At 47.1% G+C, this 17,262-nt stretch overlaps 2 protein-coding genes across 4 annotated transcripts in view; both read right to left on the reverse strand.

Moving 5' to 3' along the window:
- Positions 1 to 4,840, reverse strand: part of LOC134354040 (GATOR2 complex protein WDR24-like) — a 53,519-nt gene extending 48,679 nt beyond the window's left edge. Inside the window, exon 1 of the mRNA XM_063062735.1 lies at positions 4,567 to 4,840. The gene's annotated coding sequence lies outside the window, so the exon portion shown is untranslated. The remainder of the gene's footprint in view (positions 1 to 4,566) is intronic.
- A 129-nt stretch (positions 4,841 to 4,969) lies between these two features.
- Positions 4,970 to 17,262, reverse strand: part of polr3h (polymerase (RNA) III (DNA directed) polypeptide H) — a 28,149-nt gene continuing 15,856 nt past the window's right edge. For all 3 annotated transcript variants that reach the window (XM_063062739.1, XM_063062740.1, XM_063062738.1), the window contains exons 6-8: positions 12,342 to 12,405; positions 6,510 to 6,714; positions 4,970 to 5,373 (exon numbers count right to left, since the gene is read on the reverse strand). In XM_063062739.1, the coding sequence (XP_062918809.1) occupies positions 5,320 to 5,373; positions 6,510 to 6,714; positions 12,342 to 12,405 (323 nt within the window). In that variant the 3' untranslated portion in view covers positions 4,970 to 5,319. The remainder of the gene's footprint in view (positions 5,374 to 6,509; positions 6,715 to 12,341; positions 12,406 to 17,262) is intronic.

Here is a 17,262-nt window from a genome sequence, read left to right on the forward strand (position 1 = left end):
CCTCCATGAATCCACACGACCTGCTCTATTACAAGTGTCCTCTGCCAGAGTTATCTCCGAAAACCAACCTCGGGTTTACCTGCTCGCACTTCCCTGTCTTCTCCTTCTCAAACAGCATCATCAGAGTTACTACCTCTCCATCTGCTTTACAATCCAATGAAAGATCTCCGTGAGTGCGTTCACAACCATTTGCAGGACGTCAGCTTCATAGCACAGCTAACTGTAGACCCCTTAGTTAATCTTATGCTTTTTCTATAACAGCAAATGACCATAAGACACAAGAACAGGATTGGGCCATTCGGCCCATCGAGTCTGCTCTGCCATTCCATCATGGCTGATTTATCATCTCCTTAAACCCCATTCTCTCCCCCTCATTCATTTGACTCCCCACTATCCAATATATTTACTGTGAAGAGTGACACAAATTATTTGTTTATTGCCTCATCCCTGTCCTGTCTCTACAAAACACACACCTTTTCTACTCTTTTCAGTTTCTGTATGGTTCTGGTTTTGAGATTTTCTTCCATACTCCCTGCTTGTTCACTCTCATGTATTATCTTTCCCCTCTGGATAGTCATTCCTAAACCTTACCAATCACTGAGCATACTACTCTCCATGGAAACATTACAAGTCAATATTTCCTCTGCCAACAGCCATTTTTTAATGTCCACTCTACTTATGTCTTTTCAAAGTTCAAAAAAGTACATTTATTATCAAAGTATGAATGTTATACAGCCTTGAGATTCATCTCCTAACAGGCAGCCACGAAACACAGAAGAACCCAGCACCCAATGTACAGAGAGAAAAAAAAATTGTGCAAACAATAACCGGAAGCAAATTGCATTCTGGGCTGAAGCCCACAAAGAGAGTTTGAGACCCGTAGTTCAGCACAGAGCAGAGTAAACGTCACTGAACCAGCCCGTACCTCACTTCGGGCCCTGACACCCTGATCTTTTTAATCTGGTCCGGCACCTAAATCGATGACCAAACATCAGGTTCAATTGCCTCAGTACACTCTGGGGCCTGGACCCGACCTTATCATCTTATACGCCTCTAATAACTCACCTCTTGTCCTCCTTCATGCCAAAGAGAGAAGCCCTAGCTCACTCAACCTTTCCTCGTAAGACACCATCTCTAATCCAGGCAGAATCCTGGTAAATCTCCTCTGCGCTCTCTATAAAGCTTCCAAGTCCTTTCTCTAACGAGGCCACCAAAATCCAAGTATGGTCCAACCAGTTTTATAGAGCCGCAGCGTTACTTCTAACAGACCTTACAGAGCTTTTTTCTGAGATTACCAGGAAAGTTGCTGAAGGAAGGGTAGTGGATGTTGTTCACATGGACATTAGCAAGGGCTTTGGCAAAGTCCAGCATGAGAGGGTGGTCAAGAAGGTTCAGTCATTGGCATTCAGGACGAGGTACTGTAGTAAATTAGATTTGACGATGGCTTTGTGGGAGAAACCAGAGCGGTGGTAGATGGTTGCCTCTCTGATTGGAGGCCTGTGACCTTCTGAGCCTAATAAAGTGGCCACTGAGTGTATGTTTGTGGTCTTCTGCTTCTGTAGCCCGTCCACTTCAAGGTTCAACATGCTGTGCATTCAGAGATGCTCTCCTGCACACCATCTGGGTTATTTGAATTACTGTCAGCTTGAACCTGTCTGACCATTCTTCTATCAACTCTCTAATCAACAAGGCATTTTCGCCCACAGAATGGTTTTTGTTTCTCTGTAAACTCACTGTGGTGTGTGAAAATCCCAGATCAGCTGTTCCTGAGATACTCAAACTACCCCATCTGACACCAACGATCATTCCCCGGTCAAAGTCACTTGATCACATTTCTTCCCCATTCTAATGTTTAGTCTGAACAGCAACTGAACCTCTTGACCATGTCTGCATGCTTTTCTGCATTGAGTTGCTGCCACGATTGGCTGATTAGATATTTGCCTAACGAGGTGTACAGGTGTAACAAATAAAGTGGCCGCTGAGTGAATATCAACAATCTGGATGATATTATGGTAACTGAATCAGTAAATTTGTGAAATTCGCCAATATTAGGAGCATAGCGGACAGTAAGGAAGGTTATCAAAGGTTTCTCCATGACCTAGACAAGCTGAAAAAGTGGGATGTAAAAATGGCAGGTGGAATTTAATGCAGACAAGTGCGAGGTGTTGCACTTTAGGATCATAGAGCGATAGAGCAGGCCAGGTGTGGATTTGGGATGCTATGTCGAAGTTGTACAAGATATCGGTGACACCATATCTGGAGTACTGTGTGCACAGTTCCGGTCACCTGCTTTCTGGAAAGATATCACTAAGATTGGAAGAGTACAGATAGAATTTACACAGATAATGGTGGGACTGGAGGACCTGGGTTACAGGTAGCTGTTTATTAGGTTCGGACTTTATTCCCTGAATGTGTGGAGAATTGATAGAGGTATCCAAAATTATGGAAGTATACTGTAGATAGGGTTAATGCAAGCTGGCTTTTTCCCAACTGAGGTTGACAAACTAGAATTGGAGGTGCAAACACGAGGAAATCTGCAGATGCTGGAATTTCAAGCAACACACATAAAAGTTGCTGGTGAACGCAGCAGGCCAGGCAGCATCTCTAGGAAGAGGTACAGTTGACGTTTCAGGCCGAGACCCTTCATCAGGACTAACTGAAAGAAGAGCTAGTAAGAGATATGAAAGTGGGAGGAGGAGGGGGAGATCCAAAATGATAGGAGAAGACAGGAGGGGGAGGGATGGAGCCAAGAGCTGGACAGGTGATTGGCAAAAGGGATATGAGAGGATCATGGGACGGGAGGCCTAGGGAGAAAGAAGGGAGGGGGGAAGCCCAGAGGATGGGCAATAACGGATGGGGTACGAGGAGGAGGTGGGGCATTAATGAAAGTTTGAGAAGTCAATGTTCATGCCATCAGGTTGGAGGCTACCCAGACGGAATATAAGGTGTTGTTCCTCCAACCTGAGTGTGGCTTCATCTTTACAGTAGAGGATTAGAGGTCATAGGTTAAGGGTAAAAGGTGAAAGATTTAAGGGCAATCATGGGGTTGGATTGCCTCATGGAGAACCACCAAACATTTTGGGCCTATGCTCACTAAAGTACAGGAAAAAGAGAGGTGATGTTATTGGAACACAAGATCTTTAGACAGATTGCTGCTGGGATGATACAGCAGAATAGGGAGGAGTCTATTTAAGACCGAGATATCAAATAGTTTCTTCACTCAAAAGGTTGCGAGTGTTTGTCCCAGAAAGTTGAATCACTAAATTTATTCAAAAATGATACAGATTATTAATCAGTAAGGGAATTAAGGGTTATGGAAAGAGGGTGAAGGAATGAGCTGAGGGAAGTTGGATCAGTGATGATCTTACTGAATGGGGGAGCAAGCTGGAGATGAATGGCCTACACCTCTTCCTATTTAATATGGTCTCAGATCTTCCCTTTACCACTTGGAAGGCAGCAGGATGGAGACACTCGGCACAACAGATTTGTAGTTCCCATCTAAACATTTTGTCTGGACATACACAACTCCTGGCACAGCTAACTTCTCTTCTCCATCTCCAGCTGCCCTGCTGAATGACAACCGCCTTCTAGAATGTGCTCAAGGTACTCCCACTATTCTGGGAGACACGGAGTTCCAGGACTATCAACCAGCAACCATGTAGTTTGCAGGAATTTATAACAAGAATAAAGCTAAAAGGAAGTTTTGTGTTGTTGATACGGGTGGGCAGGGTTCTTCCACCCGCCCCCTCTGCAGTGGACTGGGGTGGGAGGGGTTAGATTGAAAAGGGGACCAGAGGCAGCTTTTGCTTCAGAGGATGGTGTGCACCTGGAACAGAGTGTGAAAATTACCTTAATGTGCAGGGTACGCACAATACAAGAATTGTTCGTTCTTTGTAACTGTTACCACAGCAACCTCCTTACTGGGCGCAAAGTCTGTCCAAACGCAAAATAGAAAGGACAGAAGGAACACAGAAACTGTCAAACCCTTGTACCTGGCTCAGGCCTGGGTTGAAAGACATACGTTTATCAAAGTGTATATAGTTGTTCATATTTTCCAGCATACGGGTGCTCCACGTTATGAATTTGAAGATGACATTGAACAGGAAAAGGTGCAAAGAGGATGTTACCGGGACTGTAGGGTTTGAGTTATAAGAGGGTGGATAGGTCAGGAGTCCCCACCCCCCACCCCCGGTGTACAGGGGGTGAGCTGACGCAGGGGGCATAGATGAGGTGAGTAGCCACAATCTGTTTCCCATGGTAGGGAGTCCAGAACTGTAAGTTTAAAGTGAGAGGGATTAGATTTAAAAGGGGGCCAGAGGCAGCTTTTTCTACAGAGGGTGCTGCGCATGTGGAAAGAGTTTCCTGAGGAAGTGATGGAGGTGAGTACAATCACAATATTTAAAGGACATTCGATCTGGTGAATGGACAGAAAAGGCTGTCAAACACAGGCAAATGGGAACAGATCAATTTGGCAACTGGGTCAGTATGGAAGTGTTGCACAGAGGGGTCTGCTTTCATGCCCTATGACTCTATAAATGGAAACATCACAGGGGATGATTGTCTTACACAGAAAGTGGTCGTCGTCTTGCACCTGGAATACATGCACAGGTTTCTCTCCTCTTGAAGACATGAGGTAAACTGCACGAGGAAAGGCCAAGGCTGGCTGGTCCTCTTCCAGAAATGTCATCGGATTGTTCATCGATAAAGCCACAGGTTAGTCTGGCCAATAGAGTAATGCAAACCGCAGCCGGGGCTGCAGTCCTGCCCTGGCTTATGGCAGGCAAGGCCACCCGCTGGGCTCGAACTCACCACCTTCTGATTCACAAGCAACAGTAGTCCATGTCCGGCCAGCCAGGCGCTTTAAGGAGGAGGCAAAGAGACTCTGGATCAGAGGTTGCATCTGGTTCACGGGCTCAGCTCATTTTCTCAACAGCGATGGGAATCACAGCTTAAACAAACGAGAACTAAATTCACTGATCAAACATCTTTAATTTATCACACAAGCAGCCTAATTAGTCAGGAGGGCAGCAGCAGGATTCTGCACAGTGGGAAGTGGTCAAGACTACCCAGGTGTTCCACGTGGAGGTCCTTCATCTTCCTCTGGACACACTCCACCTTTATTTGCTCATCTCAGAAACCTCGGATTCTAGTCCAGCTGGATCGTGCTCACTGGACGCTTCTCGCTCTAATTAAATGCCCAGCATCTGTCCACTTCTCAGAAAATAAGATCCCTGAGGAACTGGCTGGAAGACGGGAAGTTCCAGCTCCGGGCAGATGGTCATTGTGCTGCATTTGAATCAATGGGATCCGGTCGGCTCGTTAACCATTCGTCCACCAGGACAGGAGTCCCAGGCCAGGCTCACTGATGGACCCCTGCAAACAATTTGAAAGCACAGGCTGAAATAATGCAGGGGGTTACATGAGCACTTTCCCACCTACCCCTGTTTACTCATAACACATACAAAGGCAGGGAGAGTAAAAGAAACAAATAGAAGCCTAAAATATACAGGGAAAATTTTCACAGCAGTGGAATGCAGTATGATCTTGCTCTAATACATTCCCCATGAGATACAAAATAATGTTCAGATTCTTCTCTACTAAAATATCATGTAGTCCTCTACTGACCTTCAGACATGACTCACTCGGAGATGGGTGTGGTTTACAATTCCCTTCGTGCTCCAGGAACAACAGTTAATGGCCACACGCAACTCTCCTTTTAATTCTCTTGTCAATAAGTGTAGAAACAGAGCAGGACAAGACCCAACACTGATCACTTCTCCTCTCGGTGAAATGGGTGGCAGTAGTTCAATCTCAGAGAGGGAGAGCACCATCGATCGACTCAACTTGGTTTAATTTTTGGGATTCACAGGGGAAATGCGGCACTGTCAGCTTTTAGGTAAAATGTCAAATGGAGACCCAGACTGGTCTCCCAGCTACATACAAAAGATCACCACTGCAGCGTTTTGAAGAAAAGCAAAACTATGGTGTTTGGCCAAAATTCACTGCTTTACATAACGTCACTAAAAATATGACCTTGTGTGGGATTTTTCCATGTACAGAAATGCTCCCAAACTTCTTACAAAAGTGAGGTTAGCTTTATTTGTCACATGTACATCGAAACATAGGGTGAAATATGCCGTTTTGCAGCGACCAATGCAATCCAAGGTTTGTGCTGGGGAGAGCCACCACACACGTCAGGTGCCAACGTAGCAAGCCCACAGCTTACTAATCCTAACTGAATGTCTTTGGAATGTGGGAGGAAACCAGGACACTCGGAGGAAACCCACACAGTCACAGGGCCAACATACAAACTTCTCACAGACAGCAGCAGGAATCGAACGCCCGTCAGTAATCACTGGCACTGTAAAACTATTGTGCTAAGTACTATACTATCTTGCTGTCCAAACTTTTAAAAAGCACTCAATTGCCTGCCAGCTATATTAATGCAAGTCTTTCTCATCCACCAAGGGAAGAGGTGGATGTACTGAGAGGGAACAGCTTAGTCATACCGTCAGTGTGTAGGGAGATTCCTTCCTCTGTGTTTCTTCTGCTGTGGAGGTCGAAGTATCCGCTCTACTGGGCCCAGTGGGGGAGGTGTCCACAAAAGTTTCATCCACCACTCTCAGTCGGATCTCCTCGCCGACATCCATGTACAGGTCGTGAGTACCCTCATCGGTCTCGTACTCCCACACCCACACCTGCTCAGTCTCATCGCTGCCAGACCAGTCAGGGAAATAACAAGCAGGATCAGGATAAGCTTCAGTTTCTGTGGACAACTTGCGCTACCTGGCAGTACCGATGCCTCATTGTAGGACCTGGTTGTAGCAACCATTTCCAGTACACGTCTAGCAGTATGGAAATCAGTATGAGAACTTCCAGACAGCATCGTGCTCAGCTTGACTGAAGCTTATCATGCATCATTGCTCAGGTTTTGCCGACAAAAATTGCAGCAGTATCATGTAATCCAAACCTTCATTTATAATTCTCAGTAAAACAAGGAACAAATCCCACATCAAGTTGGCCAGATGTATATTAAAGGCCTTTGATGGTATAGAGCTTTATTAGGGTGGAAGTTCATAGCTTCCTGGGAGTGACAACACAAGTGGGGAAGGTATAAAGAAGATATATGACATGTTTCCCTTCATTAGTCAGAGCATTGAGTATAAACATTTAAAACTTTAGTCTAGCCATATTCGGAGCACTGTGCACAGCTCTGGTCAGCAAACTATAGGAAAGGTGTGACTGCAGAAGTTCGCCAGGATGCTGCCTGGATTGGAGAAGGAGAAGTTGGGCAAACTTAGGATTGTTTTCTCTGAAGCATCAAAGGCCGTCAGGGTGCCCTGGTAAACAATTACGAGAGCCATAGAGTCTTTTTTCACAGGATGGCAACCTCAAATACTATCAGGTTTAGGAGAGAAGTAGGAGATTTGCGAGATCAGTTTTTCTTTTACACAGTGCGTGGCAGGTGCCTGTGACTTGCTGTCAGGGAACATAGTAAAAGAAAGTATGATAGCAGTGTTCAAGAGGCAGTTAGACAAGCACATGAGCATGGGAGTTAGACCGGTAGGATGGGTTTTAAATTGGTATCATAGTTGGCATGTCATGGTGGGCCAAATAGCCAGTTCCTGTGCTGTACTATTCTTTGTCCTCTCAGTATCAGGTGCTGCTGTCAGCCTGAGTTTTCAATGCTAAACACACCCATACAGAGTACAGAACGTTAGAGCACAGTTCAGGCCCTATAGCCCATGATGTTGTGTGGATCTAGGATCAATCCAACCCCTCTCTCCTGCGTAGCCCTCCATTTTTCTATCATTCTTAAATGCCCCTGATGTATCTGCCTCTACCACCATCTCTGGCACTCACCACTCTCTGTATAAGAAAAACTTGCCACTTACATTCGCCGTCTACATTCTTCCAATCACATTAAAATTATGCCCCTTGTCTCAGTCATTTCCACCCTAGGAAAAGGTCTCTAACTGTCCACTATCCATGCCTCTTATCTTGTACCTTGTCTCAGTCATTTCCACCCTGGGGAAAGGTCTCTGATTGTCCACCATCAATGCCCCTTATCTTGTACTCCTCTATCAAGTCACTTCTCATCACCTTTGCTCCAAAGGGAAAAGCCCTAGCTCGCTCAACCATTTTCTTGAGACATGCCCTCTTATCCAGGCAGCATCCTGGTAGATATCCTCTGCACTCTCTCTAAAGCTTTCAGAGTAATACACACAAAATATTGCAGGAACTCAGCAGGTCAAGCAACATCTATGGAAAGGAATAAAGGGACGACGTTTCGGACCAAGACCCTTCATCAGGGCTGGAAAGGAAGGGGGAAGAAGCTAAGGGGGAGGGAAGGATTTACAAGCTAGGAGGTGACAGATGAAGTCAGGTGGGTGGGGAAAGGGGGTGAAGTAAGAAACTGGGAGGTGATAAGGGCTGAAGAAGAAGGGATCTGATAGGAGAGGAGAGTGGACAATGAGAGAGAGGAAGGTGACAGGCAACGGAAGAGGCCAGAGTGGGGAATGAAGAAAGAGAGAAGGGGTGGGGGAGAAACTACTGTAAGTTAGAGAAACTAATGTACATGCCATCAGGTTGGAGGCTGCCCAAACGAAATATGGGGTGTTGCTCCTCCAACCTAAAGCTTACACATACTTCCTATATTGAGGTGACCAGAGCTGAATACAATATTCCAAGTGTGTTCTAGCTAGGGTTTTACAGAGCTGCAATGTTACCACTCTTGAACCCAATCCACTGACTTAATGACATTGTTTCTGGTCTCGCAGTGCTTAATGCAAATTTTCAAAACCACACACACCACAGATGCATTGCAGTCTCTGCCTGAATACATTTTGCAGTGCCCCAGAGACATTCACCAGATAGGACTCCATCGGTTGATTGCCGGAGGTGGGAGGAGGGCTGGTGGGTGACCACATACACACTGAAGCACTCCTTCACCCTCATCTCCACGGGCAGCATTTTATATCACTGCATTCAGGCTCCCATGGACAGGCATAAAGGCTGCAATCCACTTCCTGTGATTCACAGCACATGATAAAGGTGAAATCCAGCTTCTACAGCTATCAAATTCTAAAGCACAGAAGCAGAACAGCCCAAACAATTCTCAGCCTCCTCCAATCCAGCATTATCACAACTTTTCAACATCAAGAATTCCATTCTCTCTACTTGTCTATGAAGGTTCTCAATCACCAAGGTCATTGTATATCAAGCAGTAGTAAATCAAGGCAACTGGACTTGCTGTCTTGCTGACCCGCATCTCCTCCATTTCCCGCACTTCGGCCCTCACCCCATCCTCCCGCAACCACAACAGGGACAGAGTTCCCCTTGTCCTTACCTACCACCCCACCAGCCTCCGGATCCAGCACGTTATCCTCCGCAACTTCCGCCACCTTCAAAAGGACCCCACCACGAAGCACATCTTTCCCTCTCCACCCCTCTCCGCTTTCCGCAGGGATCCTAACCTCCGCGACTCCCTGGTCCACACATCCCTCTCCACGGATCTCCCACCCGGCACTTATCCCTGTAAGCGTAAGTGCTACACCTGTCCCTACACCTCCTCTCTTGCAACCATTCAGGGCCCCAAACAGTCCTTCCAGGTGAGGCAACACTTCACTTGTGAGTCTGTTGGGGTCATCTATTGCATCCGGTGCTCCCGGTGCGGCCTCCTCTACATCGGTGAAACCCGACGCAGATTGGGGGACCGCTTCGGCGAGCACCTCCACTCCATCCGCCACAACAGACAGGATCTCCCGGTAGCCACCCACTTCAACTCTGCTTCCCATTCCCATTCAGATATGTCCATACATGGCCTCCTCTACTGCCATGAAGAGGCTAAACTCAAGTTGGAGCAGCAACACCTCATATACCGTCTAGGTAGTCTCCAGCCCCTTGGTATGAACATAGGATTCTCCAACTTCCGGTAATTCCCTCCCCCTCCCTTCCTCTATCCCTATTTCACTCTGACCCCTCTCCCAGCTCCCTTATGGTTCCGCCTCCTTCTTCTACTACCCATTGTTTTCAGGGCTATGATGTCATTGCTTCCCCTCCCCCACCCCTGTGTCTTTCAAATTACTGGTCTTTCAACTGATGCTACAAGCATTCTTCAAATCCTTCCCCATCTTTCATTCTTCAGTCCTGACAAAGGGTTCCGGCCCGAAACATCAACTCATCGTTTCTGATGCTGCCCGACCTGCTGAGTTCATCCAGTGTACTGAAAGTGTTGCTTTGATCACAGCATCTGCAGATTATTTTATGTTTTGGACTTGCTGTGTTGTCTTGAAGACGTTTCGCCACTCATCCGAGAGGCTTCTTCCCACAGTCATCCCATATGTAACTGGAATTTCAGTGAAACGCAGGAGAATTTTCAACAAACATCAAATCCCCGTGTTTTTCAAAGCTACAAACATACTCAGACAGAAACTCGTCCACCCCAAGGATCCTACACCCAAACATAAGCAAGGCAATACTGTATATGCTATCCAATGCAATGAGAACTGCATAGATCTACATATTGGCCAGACAAAACAATCACATCACAAACGGATGGCCCAACATTGGAGGCTAACACCTCAGGTCAAGACTCACCGAGGGGGTTTGGCATGACACCACCTATCAGCTACTTACAGTGCAGTCCAAACATCTCTACCCCAGCATCTCCACAACAGTTCACTCATCCATTCACATAGATAAGACTAATAACCCTCTCATTACCTCTACGACTCTTAACGAACTTCATGTGATTGCTTTACCTTTAAACAACTCACAAAGTTTACAAGCCGGCAAACTACCCACCATGGATCAGAACTGAAGGAGCCTCTCGGATGAGTGGCGAAACGAATTCTAGACAACACAGCAAGTCCAGTTGCCTTGATTTACTACTGCTTGACATTCTCCGTATTATGATCTACCTTATTAAAGTCCTGAAAAGCACATACCACCAGGCTCAAGGACAGCTTCTATCCTGTTGTTATTACTGAACAATCCTCTTGTATGACAAGATGGACTCTTGTTCTCTACCATGTCACAACCTGGCCCACTGCACTTTCTGTAACACTGCATTCTATATTCTGCATTCTTTTATTGCTTATCTTTCGTACTAACTCGATGGATTGATATGATGAAAGTATCTTATATAATGTTAAGGGCCGCAATGGGGATGAATTTATGAAACGTGTCCATGAAAGTTCCCTGAGTCACTACATAGACAAGACTTCCTCTTGGAGAATGACAGGGAAGTAACTGTAGTGGAAGTCAGAGAGCACTTCGGCTCTGGTGACCATAGTTCTATTTCTTTAAGATGGGATACGACAGGTCCACATCCTACACTGGAGCAGGGCTAATTTTGTGGTAACTAGGCAGGATCTAGCAGAGGTTGATTGGTAGAGTCTGTTCGAAGGGAAAAGAACAAATAGTAAGTGGGAAACTTTTAAAAGTGTGATATCAAGAGCCCAGCATGTTCCTGTTAGGGTGAAGGGACAACCTGGCAGGTTTAGGAAACCTTGGTTAATGAGATATACTGAGGCTCTCATCAAGAAGAAAGCATATACTGGGTTTAGGAGTTCGGGAATGAGTGAATCCCTTGATTATGAAAAAGATTATTAATACACTGAAAAGGGAAATCAAGAGAGTGCAGAAAGGAGATGAGGTGGATCCAGCAGGCAAGGTTAAGGAAAATCCAAAGAAGTTCTACAGATGTATTAAAAGGGTGGCTACAGAGAATAGGTCCCTTTAGCAGAACCACCTATGTCTCAAGACATGGGAAATGGGTGGGATTTTTAAAGACTATTTCTCCTCAGTGTTTACTGAGCACAAAGACATAGTTGCTCAAGAGATAGTGGAAACAAATGAAGATGAGTGAGTAGGAGGCTTCTGCAGCCTTACTGTGCATTAAGGTGGATAATTTCCAGGGCACGACTGAGAGCATCTTTTGCCTTTGTGGGAAGCCAGAGAAGAAATTGCAAAAGCCTTGCGGAGATGTTTGCTTCTCCACACAATATTTCTCTATGACTCTACAAAAACAAAGTTCTTTTCCTGTAACTCGGTATATAAAACAATAATAAACACGTTACCAATTACCCTTAAATATAACACCTTGGGTTTGCAAAGTAACACTTTTATGCCCCCCTTGGTAGAATCTCTCCAGAATTCCCTATTGGATTTAGTAATTTCATTAAAATTATGGACGTATCCTTGGTCTTTAAATGGTTCCATCCAGGTGCTGGAAGGAATAAGGCAGGAGTTCAAACATACAGCCCATACATTATGAGGCTGAGGTGACCAGATCTTTGCATCCCATTCTCAGGGAAAGGACCATCAGTGAAGGATACAACTTGGCTGGTTGTTGCAGAGATTCAGGAGGGATCAGGATGTCATCGAAAAATCCCAGGGTCACTGTGAGGAAGAAGAAGGGCTGTGCGTTAGTGGATTAAAGTCCATCCTATTCCCCAGAGCATATGGATTCACAACCAGCCCAAACCACTTACAAACTTCAAACTGGTCCCCATTCAAGAGTAAAAGGAAGGGGATAGTTTTCATGAACTTGAATTGACATTACAAAAAAATTAACACAATTGGAGGATCAAAAGATACAAGATGGCGCCGGTGAACCATGGCGACATTCTGTGGGCTGCTTACAAAACTTCTAAATATACCTCTTTTGAATCACTCTCACTGCAATCTGCAGACTGTAATTTCCCTTTGAGCAATGTACTTTCAACTGTCTTAATGAACTACAGATTCCACAATCTACTGAAGGATCGGCAGACTTAACTCTCAAGCATACTAGTACAACATCTTTAAGCAGAAGAAGGTTCATCGCCATGGCAGGAAGCAAGGCAGGGGGAGGAGGTCTCCAAGCCAGGCTGAAATGCAGAGGGATGAGATTCCCCCTTCTCTACCCAGCACCTCATTAGCAAATGTGCAGTCGCTGGAGACCAAGATTGCGGACATAAGGGCAAGATTGCTATATTGGAGGGAAATGAGAAATTGCTGTGTTCTGTTTTTCACAGAGACATGGCTCATTCTGGACACTCGTGCTGCATCGGTATGACCAGAAGGCTCCTCAATACACAGGATGGACTAAATTGCTGATTTGGAGAAGGCAAAAGGTGGAGGGGGAGAGGTTTCATGATAAACTCTCTGTGGTACACCAATATGATAGTTTTGTTGTATTCTTGGTCCCCTGACCTGGAACATCTAATGATTAAGTGCCAACCATTCTACTTACCAAGAGAATTCTCCTCCGTGATACTGATCACAGTTTACATACCGCCAAAAGCCAACATTAATTGGGCACTCAAGATTCCGTATGCTGCCTGTTCAAGAAACAGTCCACCCCGACAGATCTCAAATCACAGTCAGGAACTTCAATCAGGCTTGTTTGAAGAAATCTCTGCCCCATTACCATCAGCATATAACCTGCAGCACCAGGGGTCCCAACACACTAGACCAGTGCCATACTGCGATAAGGAATGCTTACCGTTCCATGCCTAGACCACATTTTGGGAAATCTAACCACTTGGCTGTCCTTCTACCTGCATACAGGCAGAGGCTAAAGGGCAAGGCTCCTGAGATAACGACAACAAAATGGTGGTCACAGGAGGCAGAGCAGCGGCTACAGGATTGCTTCGAGTTGGTGGACTGGGCCCTGTTCGAGTACTCATCAGAAATTCTGAATGAATACACCAGGCTTGTCATGGACTTAATAAGAATATTCGTAGATGAGTGTGTCCCCACAAAATCATTGAGTCTCGGAAGCCGGCGTGAGCACATCCTTCAGGAGAGTGTACTACAGAGCTGTGTGAGCTAACTGCAGATCAATTCCACGCTCCAACTCCTTTGTATATTTTTCCACATCTGAAGAGATCAGGAATTGAGGTTGGATATACCCACCGACAGGGCCAACCTCCAAACCTACCAGCATCTGAACGTCCAAACTGCATTAATTCACATTGGCCAGCATCAAAGTTCATCTGCCATCCCTTCATCCAACTCCCCAGCTGATCCAAGTCCCCCTTGTATCCTCCATTAACCTTCTTCTCTAACTTCATCTCCACTCCCTAACATAACCATTAACCCTCTCAAGAAAATCTATCACAATTTTGAAATCATTCTTCTTTACTCCAACTTTGATGAAAGAAGGTTATAGATTCCCACTACCCTTTGTGGGAAGGGATGATTCCTATCAACACCCTTGAATAAACCAGGGGTCCAATTTCTTGGTTTGAGAACGCCACCAGATCGAGTCGCTTCAACACACACAAAATGCTGGAGGAACTCAGCAGGCCAGGGAGCATCTATGGGAAAAGAGTATAGTCGATGTTTTGGGCCGAGACCCTTTATCAAGACTGGTGTGTTTCATGGATTTCCAACATCTGCAGATTTTCTCATTTGAGATCGAGTCCCTTAACGTTTTCGTTGAACGAATGCAGGCCTGCTTTATGCCACATAGAGGGAGGCCCCATGTGTTGTCCAGAAACTGGCTTAATGATGAAACACCAGTGTCATGCATAAACCCAGAGAAGCTGAGGCTATACGATGTGTTGGAAATGTACGTCGTCGCCTCTGCAGCCTACTCACAAAGCTCCAAGTCGCTTGATTCTCTGTCCAGGCCACCATGACCCACATCAGGAAGGAGTCACCTCATGTCCCCGGTGTTCCAACGCAGCCTCTGAGGTCAGGCATGAAACAAGTGAGAGAGAGGGGCCAGGCTGCAGCTCTCTCTGTCACAGACATTCTCAGGGCAGCTATTCTTAACACCTCAAACTACTGCCAATTACAAACATCACTGCTACTAACATCAACACCCTCATCAATTTCCAATCAGTCTCTATTTCAGCCTGCCTCTATCCTTGGCTCGTAAAATCCCACAGGTCATTACGATACTTAGTGATTGACAGCACCAGACTGTTTTCTATTCCCAGTGATAAATATATGCAGGTATCTTTATTATTAAATAATATTTTACAATGCAAAAACTAATTGACCACGCAGACCAACCACTCTGTGACAGTTTCTATATTAAATACAGCGTCCTCCCATCCTCTTTGGTTTATTTATCCAACTTTGTGAAGCAGCATGGTGGCATTGCGCTTTAGGTTGCCAGCGATCAGAAGGTCAGGGTTCAATTCCCGCCACTGTCTGTACGGAGTTTGTATGTTCTCCCCGAGACCGTGTGGGTTTCCTCCGGGGCTCCCGTTTCCTCCCACTTTCCGAAGATGTATGAGTTAGGGTTAGTAAGTTGTGGGCATGCTATGTTGGTGTCAGAAGCTGGGCTGCCCCCAGCTCATCCTCGGACTGTGTTGTCCATTGACGCAAACAGCACATTTCACTGAGTGTTTCGATGTACATGGGACAAATAGACCTAATCTTTCATCTTTCCTCCTACTGAATTCTTCATTTTCAGGTGACTTGCTCACACTATGTCCCTATGCCTCTCCTCCTGGTCTACCCGCTTTCTCACACACACATTCCCCCTCCGAACCCCCATCACCCATTTTCTTTCCCCTCCTCCACCCACTCCATCAGCCCATTACCGACACGCTCCTCCCACTGGTTCCCCTCCCCCTTGCAGTTCCCATCTGTCCTCCCCACCTCCCTCATTCCCTTATGTGGTTCCATGCTCCACATCCCTCTCTTAACAAATTCCATCATCTGCAGCCCTTCGCTGCCTCCACCTATCACCGGCCAGCTCAGTTCGCTGCCTCCACCTATCACCGGCCAGCTCAGGTCGCTGCCTCCACCTATCACCTGCCAGCTCGCTTCACTGCCTCCACCTATCACCTGCCAGCTCCGTTCGCTGCCTCCACCTATCACCTGCCAGCTCGGTTCGCTGCCTCCACCTATCACCGGCCAGCTCGGTTCGCTGCCTCCACCTATCACCGGCCAGCTCGGTTCGCTGCCTCCACCTATCACCGGCCAGCTCGGTTCGCTGCCTCCACCTATCACCGGCCAGCTCGGTTCGCTGCCTCCACCTATCACCGGCCAGCTCGGTTCGCTGCCTCCACCTATCACCGGCCAGCTCGGTTCGCTGCCTCCACCTATCACCGGCCAGCTCGGTTCGCTGCCTCCACCTATCACCGGCCAGCTCGGTTCGCTGCCTCCACCTATCACCGGCCAGCTCAGGTCGCTGCCTCCACCTATCACCGGCCAGCTCAGTTCGCTGCCTCCACCTATCACCGGCCAGCTCAGTTCGCTGCCTCCACCTATCACCTGCCAGCTCAGTTCGCTGCCTCCACCTATCACCTGCCAGCTCAGTTCGCTGCCTCCACCTATCACCTGCCAGCTCAGTTCGCTGCCTCCACCTATCACCTGCCAGCTCAGTTCGCTGCCTCCACCTATCACCGACCAGCTCAGTTCGCTGCCTCCACCTATCACCGGCCAGCTCAGTTCGCTGCCTCCACCTATCACCTGCCAGCTCCGTTCGCTGCCTCCACCTATCACCGGCCAGCTCGGTTCGCTGCCTCCACCTATCACCGGCCAGCTCAGTTCGCTGCCTCCACCTATCACCGGCCAGCTCAGTTCGCTGCCTCCACCTATCACCGGCCAGCTCGGTTCGCTGCCTCCACCTATCACCGGCCAGCTCGGTTCGCTGCCTCCACCTATCACCGGCCAGCTCGGTTCGCTGCCTCCACCTATCACCGGCCAGCTCAGTTCGCTGCCTCCACCTATCACCGGCCAGCTCAGTTCGCTGCCTCCACCTATCACCGGCCAGCTCGGTTCACTGCCTCCACCTATCACCGACCAGCTCAGTTCGCTGCCTCCACCTATCACCGGCCAGCTCAGTTCGCTGCCTCCACCTATCACCTGCCAGCTCAGTTCGCTGCCTCCACCTATCACCTGCCAGCTCAGTTCGCTGCCTCCACCTATCACCTGCCAGCTTGGTCGCTATTTCAACCCTTCCCCCATCTGACTCAATCTGCCAATCAACCTCTCCTCACCCTGGTTCCTCTTATCATCTGCTAGCTCTTGTCCCGTCCCTTCCCTTCACCTCTTTATACCATCAAGCCTCCCTTCTCTTTGCGTCCAGATGAAGGGTCTTGACCCAAAACATCAATTGTTCATTTCCCTCCACGGATGCTGCCTGACTTGCTGAGTTCCTCCAATATTTTTACTGTCCAAATCAAGTTGTTATCTTTAAGTACTCCATGTGTCTGTGCATTCTTGCCACACTTTGGGGAGTTATGCTTTTCCTAAATTCTCTATTGTATGCATTAGCTTACTTCTACAACCCTCAAGTTTTGGACTCAC

The sequence above is a fragment of the Mobula hypostoma genome, chromosome 11, assembly GCF_963921235.1.
Source record: "Mobula hypostoma chromosome 11, sMobHyp1.1, whole genome shotgun sequence".
Taxonomy (NCBI): domain Eukaryota; kingdom Metazoa; phylum Chordata; class Chondrichthyes; order Myliobatiformes; family Myliobatidae; genus Mobula; species Mobula hypostoma.